Raw genomic sequence first — 12,037 nt, 5'->3', positions numbered from 1 at the left:
CTACAGAATTATCAACCAGAGTTAAGGCTGATTTATAGGCTGCTAGATGTATGTCTGAAAAGTATGTTCCTCTAACCTGCAGGAAACAATTTGACTCATACTAGCAAAGTCTTCGGGTAGGCAGGTCTGTAAATTCTGTTTTTGAAATCCTCAAACATAGTAGCGATGTTTACCCATTTTGCCATAGAAAGACCAACAGACTACTTACTTTGCACCTGAGAAGAACCACCAAATTTGAAATCTAAACATTTCATCAACAAAAACAACAAAATAGGCAATCAGTTGATGATTCCACACTAAGCTATGACATCTTTCAGTGAATTTGCTGATGGTGATAAAGAAATAAAGTTAAAAGTATTTCAAGGTTATTTCTCATCATGTCTTAGACCTGACACATCTTCATTTGCCCATGCCCAGGAGGTCTTTGACAGGCAAACAGAAAAACCATTTTGCACAAGTTTATAGATCAAAACTCAAGAAACTAAATCAAGTATAAAGCCAACAGTATAAAGGTAGTACATATGATATTTCAAAGAATACATCTCAAGACAAACAAGTCTTAAGAACTATTTGAGAAGTTCACAAATATCTTCAAAGGAATCCGAAAATTAAAAGTCGTACATATAAGCCTTCACACTGATGATACTGTAGTCCCAGTAACTTAGCCTCACTGATTAATACCATTTCACATTTGATGAAATTGACAAAGTAGATGGACAACTTCCTGAGTATCTCCATTCATGGTAGCACCCAAAGCCAAGAACCCTGCTAAAATCAGGATCTGTGTTGAGAATGCATTTGCCCAGTGAAGCAGTATTACATGAGGGACACATCACACTAACAATAGCTGATCTTACAGTAGATCTCAATGGTGCAAGCATGTTCTCCAAGACTGATTTAAATTCAGATTACCATTAACTAGAATTGGACAGAAATTCAAGGAACATTACAACATTCTTGATTCGTTTAGAACAACGTATATGTAAAATGTTTTGGAATATCATCAAACAGAAGAGATATTTCAAAGCACACTTAGACAGCACTGGAAGGAATACAAGGCACAAGAAATATTAGCAATGACTTTCTATTATTCAGTCACACCCAGGAGAACATAACAAAAATCTGGAATAAACTGTCACTTGCGTCATCGAAAAAGGATTGACACTAAATAAACAGAAACGTGAGTTCAGTAAATACAAAACTGAGTTCTTCTGGATATATTTTCAGCAAAGATGGAATTTCTGCAGATACAAAGAAGGTGGAAGGAATTAATAGTGCCAGTATTCCATCAAACATATCAGACATAATCAGTTTTCTAAGCATGTCAATGTGGGTTGATATATCCCAAATCATTGAACAATCAGTTGAGTCCCTACTTACCTTAATCAAGCAAAACCCACCATGAGAATAGCATTTGAAAAACATGATTTAGCAAGTGATGCAGTAATAGCAAATTTCAATCCTAATTCAGAATGAAAACATTTTTGCTTTTGCCAGTAGAACACTAGCACGAGTTTGGATTTGCAAATACTTCCATCTGTACCTGTTTGGTCATACATTTATGTGAATACTTCCATCTGTACCTGTTTGGTCATACATTTATGCAAATACTTCCATCTTTACCTGTTTGGTCATACATTTATGCAAATACTTCCATCTGTACCTGTTTGGTCATACATTTATATGAATACTTCCATCTGTACCTGTTTGGTCATACATTTATGCAAATACTTCCATCTGTACCTGTTTGGTCATACATTTATGCGAAAACTTCCATCTGTACCTGTTTGGTCATACATTTATGCAGATACTTCCATCTGTACCTATTTGGTCATACATTTATGTGAATACTTCCATCTGTACCTGTTTGGTCATACATTTATATGAATACTTCCATCTGTACCTGTTTGGTCATACATTTATGCAAATACTTCTATCTTTACCTGTTTGGTCATACATTTATGTGAATACTTCCATCTGTACCTGTTTGGTCATACATTTATGCAGATACTTCCATCTGTACCTATTTGGTCATACATTTATGTGAATACTTCCATCTGTACCTGTTTGGTCATACATTTATATGAATACTTCCATCTGTACCTGTTTGGTCATACATTTATGCAAATACTTCCATCTGTACCTGTTTGGTCATACATTTATGTGAATACTTCCATCTGTATCTGTTTGGTCATACATTTATGCAAAAAATTCCATCTGTACCTGTTTGGTCATACATTTATGCAGATACTTCCATCTGTACCTATTTGGTCATACATTTATGTGAATACTTCCATCTGTACCTGTTTGGTCATACATTTATATGAATACTTCCATCTGTACCTGTTTGGTCATACATTTATGCAAATACTTCCATCTGTATCTGTTTGGTCATACATTTATGTGAATGCTTCCATCTGTACCTGTTTGGTCGTACATTTATAAATACTTCCATCTGTATCTGTTTGGTCATACATTTATGCAAATACTTCCATCTGTATCTGTTTGGTCATACATTTATGTGAATACTTCCATCTGTATCTGTTTGGTCATACATTTATGCAAATACTTCCATCTGTACCTGTTTGGTCATACATTTATGCAAATACTTCCATCTGTACTGTTCGGTCATACATTTATGCAAATACTTCCATCTGTATCTGTTTGGTCATACATTTATGTGAATACTTCCATCTGTACCTGTTTGGTCATACATTTATGCAAATACTTCCATCTGTACCTGTTTGGTCATACATTTATGTGAAAACTTCCATCTGTATCTGTTTGGTCATACATTTATGCTAATCAGTGACCACAAACCCCATGAAGTCATTTTCAACAATCCAAAATCACAATCCCAGTGTCCGCCTCTGAAGCGAGAGGTCATGGGTTCAAACCCAGTAAAGTCATACCAAAAACTTATGAGAATGGTATTAACAGCTGCCTCACTAGGCACTCAGCATTTAGAGGTTAGAGTTAGGACTGGTCAATGTGGTGTCAGGATAATGTGACTGGGTGGGACATCATGCTATGCCTGCGGCATGATGCCCCAGTGCTAGACATCACTGTAAACTGCCATACTGCAGACATCATAGCAATATGACTGAAAAATTGTTAAAGCTACTATAAAAATCCAAAGTGCTCACACACACACACACACACACCCCTGCAAGAAATGAGAGATGGTAATCTAGATTGCAAGCATGCAGTTTCAAAGTGGTTTACAAGACAGGTAAAACAAATGCAGTATACTTCATTTCATGCCATCTCAAGGCCAGAACTAAATGCTGTAAACACTCTAAAGCTGCAGAATCTTATGTTCAATAATATTTGCTAATGTTGTCACTACGCTATGACAATCAGAGAAATTCGGATGGCTACTGAGGACTGGGATTATCAACATATTAGCAGATCAATAGAAAGGAAGCTGGAACATTCCGTACAAACAAAACCAAACCCTGGAAACATTTCCAAGATAGACATGAACTCATGACTGCTCCACTTACAAATGATAGTAATACTGAAAGGACAACAACACAGAGTAATAAAATTAGCTCATGAAAGAAACCAGGGCATAGTCAAAACCAGGGCATAGTCAAAATCAGGGCATAGTCAAAATCAGGGCATAGTCAAAACCAGGGCATAGTCAAAATCAGGGCATAGTCAAAACCAGGGCATAGTCAAAACCAGGACATAGTCAAAATCAGGGCATAGTCAAAACCAGGACATAGTCAAAATCAGGGCATAGTCAAAACCAGGGCATAGTCAAAATCAGGGCATAGTCAAAACCAGGGCATAGTCAAAACCAGGGCATAGTCAAAATCAGGGCATAGTCAAAACCAGGGCATAGTCAAAACCAGGGCATAGTCAGAATCAGGGCATAGTCAAAACCAGGACATAGTCAAAACCAGGGCATAGTCAAAATCAGGGCATAGTCAAAACCAGGGCATAGTCAAAACCAGGGCATAGTCAAAATCAGGGCATAGTCAAAACCAGGGCATAGTCAAAATCAGGGCATAGTCAAAACAAAAAAGCTTATTCATGAGAAACTATGGTTTCCTGGTATTGACAAACAAGTAGAGTATTTCTGTAAACATTTTATACCATTCTTTGCGTCAGTGCCAAAGCAAATGGTAGAGCTGCTAACAATGACAGTTCTACCAACTAACCCTTGGCTTAGGTGTCAAATTAGCATAGACTTCAATGGCCGTCTCCCATCTAGAGTCTACTTACTGGTTCTTGTTGATGACTACTCAAGGTATCCATTCACTGAACTCCAGATCTTCAAAAACTCTCATCCTGCAATAAGACAATATTTTCAGTCATTGGAATACCAGAAGTTGTAAAAATGGATAATGGACCTCCATTAAGTTTTATATAGTTTGCAGAATACATGGGATTCAGACATGGAAATATAACACCAGAAAAGCAAAGAAATTAGATTTTAGTTTCTTTGTCTTATTAGTTTATAATTTGGAGGAGAAAAAAATTAAAAATGAAACCTAAACTTTTCACATTGTTTAAAATCAAAATCATACAAGAAATTTATTTGCAGAAAGTTGTCACATTATGCAATTTGACAATTATAACTCTTGGTTGAAAAAGTAAAAAGAGCACATGATGTAAAAAATGTGTCAGAAGTTCAGATCTATTCAAATAATTCATTATTGATCATAGACATTCAACTTAAAACACTAATGTGCTGTTTTATAGACTTGGAAACATAATGTATATCACATAGTATTAAAAAGACAAAAGTTACATATTGGAAAAATATGTTTATTGTTCAGCAAACATCATCTGTTATTTTTCAGGGTATATTTCCGTTTTGAAGCTGCATGGGACAGTTCTCTTCACAACTCTCCATTGCTGAACCGAGTGACCACATCAGGGGAGAGAATCTACATGACCCTGTCAGCTTATCTAGAGGTATATTTCAGATAAATGTTTCTCAGTTATTAGCATCAATTACTCTATCATTATGATTCATTAGAGTGTTGCTATCACCATCAATTACTCTAACATTATGATTCATTAGAGTGTAGCTATCACCATCAATTACACTATCATTATGATTCATTAGAGTGTAGCTGTCGCCATCAATTACTCTAACATTATGATTTATTAGTTTGTAGCTGTCACCATGAATTACTCTAACATTATGATTCATTAGAGTGTAGCTATCGCCATCAATTACTCTAACATTATGATTCATTAGAGTGTAGCTATCACCATCAATTATTCTAACATTATAATTCATTAGAGTGCAGCTGTCACCATGAATTACTATAACATTATGATTCATTAGAGTGTAGCTATCACCATGAATTACTCTATCATTATGATTCACTAATTTGTAGCTGTCACCATGAATTACTCTAACATTATGATTCATTAGAGTGTAGCTATCACCATCAATTACTCTATCATTATGATTCACTAGTTCGTAGCTGTCACCATGAATTACTCTATCATTATGATTCATTAGTTTGTAGCTGTCACCATGAATTACTCTATCATTATGATTCACTAGTTTGTAGCGGTCACCATGAATTACTCTAACATTATGATTCATTAGTTTGTAGCGGTCACCATCAATTGCTCTATCATTATGATTCACTAGTTCGTAGCTGTCACCATGAATTACTCTATCATTATGATTCACTAGTTCGTAGCTGTCACCATGAAGTACTCTATCATTATGATTCACTAGTTTGTAGCTGTCACCATGAATTACTCTATCATTATGATTCACTAGTTCGTAGCTGTCACCATGAATTACTCTATCATTATGATTCACTAGTTTGTAGCTGTCACCATGAATTACTCTATCATTATGATTCACTAGTTCGTAGCTGTCACCATGAATTACACTATCATTATGATTCATTAGTTTGTAGCTGTCACCATGAATTACTCTATCATTATGATTCACTAGTTTGTAGCTGTCACCATGAATTACTCTAACATTATGATTCACTAGTTTGTAGCTGTCACCATGTATTACTCTAACATTATGATTCATTAGTTTGTAGCTGTCACCATGAATTACTCTATCATTATGATTCACTAGTTTGTAGCTGTCATCATGAATTACTCTATCATTATGATTCACTAGTTCGTAGCTGTCACCATGAATTACTCTATCATTATGATTCACTAGTTTGTAGCTGTCACTATGAATTACTATAACATTATGATTCACTAGTTTGTAGCAGTCACCATGAATTACTCTAACATTATGATTCACTAGTTTGTAGCTGTCACCATGAATTACTCTAACAATATGATTCATTAGTTTGTAGCTATCACCATCAATTACTCTAACATTATGATTCATTAGTTTGTAGCTGTCACCGTCAATTACTCTAGCGTTATGATTCATTAGAGTGTAGCTATCACCATCAATTACTCTAACATTATGATTCACTAGTTTGTAGCTGTCACCATGAATTACTCTAACATTATGATTCATTAGTTTGTAGCTGTCACCATCAATTACTCTATCATTATGATTCACTAGTTTGTAGCTGTCACCATGAATTACTCTAGCATTATGATTCATTATAGTGTAGCTATCACCATCAATTACTCTAACATTTTGATTCATTAGTTTGTAGCTATCACCATCAGTTACTCTATCATTATGATTCATTAGTTTGTAGCTGTCACCATGAATTACTCTAACATTATGATTCGTTAGTTTTGTAGCTGTCACCATGAATTACTCTAACATTATGATTCATTAGTTTGTAGCTATCACCATCAATTACTCTAACATTATGATTCATTAGTTTGTAGCTGTCACCATGAATTACTCTAACATTATGATTCATTAGTTTGTAGCTATCACCATCAATTACTCTATCATTATGATTTATTAGTTTGTAGCTGTCACCAAGAATTACTCTAACATTATGATTCGTTAGTTTTGTAGCTGTCACCATGAATTACTCTAACATTATGATTCATTAGTTTGTAGCTATCACCATCAATTACTCTAACATTATGATTCATTAGAGCCTAGCTATCACCATCAATTACTCTATCATCATGATTCATTAGAGTGTAGCTGTCACCATGAATTACTCTAACATTATGATTCATTAGTTTGAAGCTATCACCATGAATTACTCTAACATTATGATTCATTAGAGTGTAGCTATCACCATCAATTACTCTAACATTATGATTCATTAGAGTGTAGCTGTCACCATGAATTACTCTAACATTATGATTCATTAGAGTGTATCTATCACCATGAATTACTCTATCATTATGATTCACTAGTTTGTAGCTGTCACCATCAATTACTCTATCATTATGATTCACTAGTTTGTAGCTGTCACCATGAATTACTCTAACATTATGATTCACTAGTTTGTAGCTGTCACCATCAATTACTCTATCATTATGATTCACTAGTTTGTAGCTGTCACCATCAATTACTCTATCATTATGATTCACTAGTTTGTAGCTGTCACCATCAGTTACTCTATCATTATGATTCATTAGAGTGTAACTATCACCATCAATTACTCAAACATTTTGATTCATTAGTTTGTAGCTATCACCATCAGTTACTCTATCATTATGATTCATTAGTTTGTAGCTGTCACCATGAATTACTCTAACATTTTGATTCATTAGTTTGTAGCTGTCACCATGAATTATTCTAACATTATGATTCATTAGTTTGTAGCTATCACCATCAATTACTCTAACATTATGATTCATTAGAGTGTAGCTATCACCATCAATTACTCTAACATAATTCATTAGTTTGTAGCTGTCACCATCAATTACTCTAACATTATGATTCATTAGAGTGTAGCTATCACCATCACTCTAACATTATGATTCACTAGAGTGTAGCTATCACCATCAGTTACTCTATCATTATGATTCATTAGCATGTAGCTATAACCATCAACTACTTTTACATTAGCATGTAGCTATAACAATCAACTACTTTATCATTAGCATGTAGCTGTAACCACCAGTTACTGTAAGAGTAAAGATTGCTTTGAGAGTAAACAATACTATCCCACAGAATTCATGTGTTAAATGGGTTCAACAGTTGAAAACTCCAAAAGAAATATAACCTTGGTTTTGATTTTTTCTTTCCTTGTACTTATAAGTTTGAAATGTATTAAAACAAGTTTCATAATATTTTATACCACAGGCTGCATGCAGTCAGTTTCATAATGTAGTTTTCAACAGTCAGTTTCATACTGTGGTTTTCTACATGCTGTCTCATGCTGTAGTTTTCAACATGCTGTTTTATATGGTAGTTTTCAACATTCAGTCAGTTTCATGCTGTGGTTTTCTGTATGCTGTTTCATACTGGTTTTCTACATGCTGTTTAATACGGTAGTTTTCAGCATTCAGTCAGTCTCATACTGTTTTCTACATGCTGTTTCATACGGTAGTTTTCAGCATTCAGTCAGTTTCATGCTGTGGTTTTCTGCATGCTGTTTCATGCTGTAGTTTTCTACATGCTGTTTCATGCTGTGGTTTTCTACATGCTGTTTCATGTGGGAGTTTTCAACATTCAGTCAGTTTCATACTGTAGTTTTCTACATGCTGTTTCATGTTGTAGTTTTCTACATGCTGTTTCATGTTGTAGTTTTCTACATGCTGTTTCATGCTGTGGTTTTCTGCATGCTGTTTCATACTGGTTTTCTACATGCTGTTTAATACGGTAGTTTTCAGCATTCAGTCAGTCTCATACTGTTTTCTACATGCTGTTTCATACGGTAGTTTTCAGCATTCAGTCAGTTTCATGCTGTGGTTTTCTGCATGCTGTTTCATGCTGTAGTTTTCTACATGCTGTTTCATGCTGTGGTTTTCTACATGCTGTTTCATGTGGGAGTTTTCAACATTCAGTCAGTTTCATACTGTAGTTTTCTACATGCTGTTTCATGTTGTAGTTTTCTACATGCTGTTTCATGTTGTAGTTTTCTACATGCTGTTTCATGCTGTGGTTTTCTGCATGCTGTTTCATGTGGAAGTTTTCAAAATTCAGTCACTTTCATACTGTAGTTTTCTACATGCTGTTTCATGCTGTAGTTTGCTACATGCTGTTTCATACTGTGGTTTTCTATATGCTGTTTCATGTGGAAGTTTTCAACATTCAGTCAGTTTCATATGGTAGTTTTCAACATGCAGTAAGTTTCATACTGTAGTTAAACTAGCTAGATGTAATTTTATTATTTTATATGATTTTTAGGATCTGATATCATGATGCCAATAAAAGTAAACATTATGTGATAAAATCTATTTTCATGTTTTTGTTAGGTTGAAAACTGTACCCAGCCTGCCTGTATAACAAGAGATCTTTGCATGGTGATCCATTCCCGAGATACTAGAATCTCAGCATCCAAGTATGTAATGTTATAAACCAGACTGAGCTATTTCGAAGATGGACTTTATAACTTCATTTTCTGCACAACAGTGCCATACATTGCTTCTATTCTTCCTTTACAGTCGAAAGATATTGAGATGAGATATATCTGGCATATAACGTGATATAATATGATGGTTAGATATTTCTGTAAAGACTCCACAAAAAAGTAACAGTAAATTTCTATTTTTGTCACAAGGCAGATTTTACTTTGTAATCAGTCTTGTACAGTCTGAAGGACAACTTGTCAACCTTTCAGAAAAAGAGTCCCACACATTTTCATTACCAAATATCAGATACAACTCCCATAAACATACATTTATCTAGTTTTCATCATTGGTTTATTAACTCTTTTTACTTCATGCTATATGTATTATTAAACGAGTATGCAAATGTTCAGTATAATTTGATGTCAGTGTAAATGATGTAAAATATAATGAATAGCGGTAGATGCCTTTAAACTTGTTTTCCCCAACTGTCAATATTGTTTATGAATTAAACCATGCAAAAGTGCCCTGCATCTATAATTGTAAAGAAAGAAACCATTTCAGACAAAAAGTCCTGTGAAAGGACTCGATAGCAGTTAGACTGTACATCTTCAGGAAGAATGTTTGAAGACAATCTTTTTTGAATACCATAGAACCTGTCATGAAAGACTACCCCTTCAGCCAAGAAATTATGGTCTCTCAAGACAGGTCACAACACTTCATAATTAACAGTTGTGTGCACTAAGAATCTGGTGTCTCAAGACGGGTGTTGTGGTTTTTCAAGACAGGTTCTACTTTACCTTATATTCTCCATGCATTAGCATACGGTGTAGAAATATTGTAATATCCACCATTTGTCTGTTGGTCAGTTCATCCATCCATCTAGCTGTTAGTCTGTCCATCCATCCATCCATCTGTTGGTCTGTCCATCCATCCAGCCAACTGTTTGTTACCATACCTTCCCCTTAAATGAAACAGTTGGCCTTCAAACTTATTATCACCATGCAAAATCATTAAAGGTTTTTCAAACCAGATAATGAAGATAAGGACCAGATTTTTAATTGCCATAGGATCAGTCTGTGTTGGCTATTTTGGGTACTTCAAGGCAAAACTGAATTAACTTTCTTTCTCTGTATTTTAGGGAAAGGCACTTAGCTCCCATTGGCATGATCTTGAGATTTATGTGTTTAAAGCTTCGTTAAAATCAACAAAAACAAAACAAACAAAAAAATTCCTTTCTCTTCAAGCGACATAACATTGGAAGATCCTACTGTTGATACTGATTGCAATGTATACATTTTCCTAGAAGTCTCCATGTCTTAGATTGCATTATCATTTGGATTTTGAAAAAAAATTCAGATATATTTCTTTTGGTTGATATTTAATTTAATAAAGAGATATTTATTCATAATGGATTCTGTATTTTTTATTGGTAAAGTGGTCCATCTTCTCATATTATTTAGGCAAAATTGATTTTTTAGAAATGATCCACTTTATCCATCATGATTCATTTTAATGTCGACAGTAGATTAGAAAACCGAAATTGAGAAATAGATATTCATGTATACATGACAGATATGCAAATACTACTTAATGCTGCATTTATTAGTGAATTTTATTTGTTTTGTTAGGTGTGAGTAGGTTTCTTCTTAAAAAATACACTACCCAGTCATAATACCTTAGGGATACATACACCCTCCCAGCCTCCCACATTTACATCCATAGGGAGTGTGCCTTCTGATCCAGTAATAACTGAAATATCCTTACTCATTGCTGCCAAGTCTTATAGGTAAAGGGAGATCCCTCTGCCCTACCGCCACATTGGTCAGCAGACAACTTTTAGCTCCCTTTAGCTAAAAGTAGTATCTGGGAGGGCTGGATTTGTGTGGTAGGGGTAGTTCTCCCTAAGGTATTATGATTGGGTAAGTATTTTCGAAGAAATATATTTTACTAAGAAAAATTGGTTGCATTAAATGGATTTGTTGATAAAAATTATACCTTCTTTAGTCATTTTTGTAAACAAAGAGTGTAGTTCATTACTGATGACTGAGTATACAGTAACTCACCTTTTTTTTTACTAGGATACAAACATGCTCTTTCTCCTCTCTCTCTCATAATATGGATCACTGTTAAGGAGAGGAGGGACAGACGTGCAGCATTTCATAAAAAGCATGGGGATTTGTGATTAGCTATCAGAGTTGTGCTAATTTTATCTTTTATTAAGATATTGTTGATTTGATACATATTTTAAAATTTCTATTGTAATACATTTGTCTTGTATGCATGCTACAGAATACCTATGTACAGTTTATTGACCTTTTTGATGGAGCTGGACAAGAACATTGAGACGCCCCCTTATCCTTATGTTTCACTTAGAATAATTTAAAAAACTGCAGATACCATATACAGTAATACCTCGTGCATTCACGTTTCTGGATTCGCAAATTCACAGATTCGCGAAATTTTCATTGGTACCCTCTCTGTACATATTTTCTTTATTTTACTGAATTGTACCTTCATTATATGACTTCTGTGACATATGAAGTTTACCTAGTTTACCTTCCTGACAATGACAAAGAAAACGTCAGTCATTAAGTTTACAGTCCCATTCGTTACTTGGTTTTACCTTACTGTGAGTGCAAAA

At 34.5% G+C, this 12,037-nt stretch overlaps 1 protein-coding gene across 1 annotated transcript in view; it reads left to right on the top strand.

The window, feature by feature from the left end:
* LOC149782000 (kinesin-like protein unc-104) overlaps window positions 1–12,037 on the top strand; it is a 196,319-nt gene that overhangs the window by 149,674 nt on the left and 34,608 nt on the right. Inside the window, exons 36-37 of the mRNA XM_089933404.1 lie at window positions 4,815–4,929; window positions 9,301–9,386. Of these exons, the coding sequence (XP_089789530.1) occupies window positions 4,815–4,929; window positions 9,301–9,386 (201 nt within the window). The remainder of the gene's footprint in view (window positions 1–4,814; window positions 4,930–9,300; window positions 9,387–12,037) is intronic.

This window comes from Sinohyriopsis cumingii, chromosome 15, assembly GCF_028554795.1.
Source record: "Sinohyriopsis cumingii isolate HCF-2022 chromosome 15, ASM2855479v2, whole genome shotgun sequence".
Taxonomy (NCBI): domain Eukaryota; kingdom Metazoa; phylum Mollusca; class Bivalvia; order Unionida; family Unionidae; genus Sinohyriopsis; species Sinohyriopsis cumingii.
Note: the sequence above shows the minus strand (reverse complement) of the source record. Positions and strands in the feature narration are given on the sequence as shown.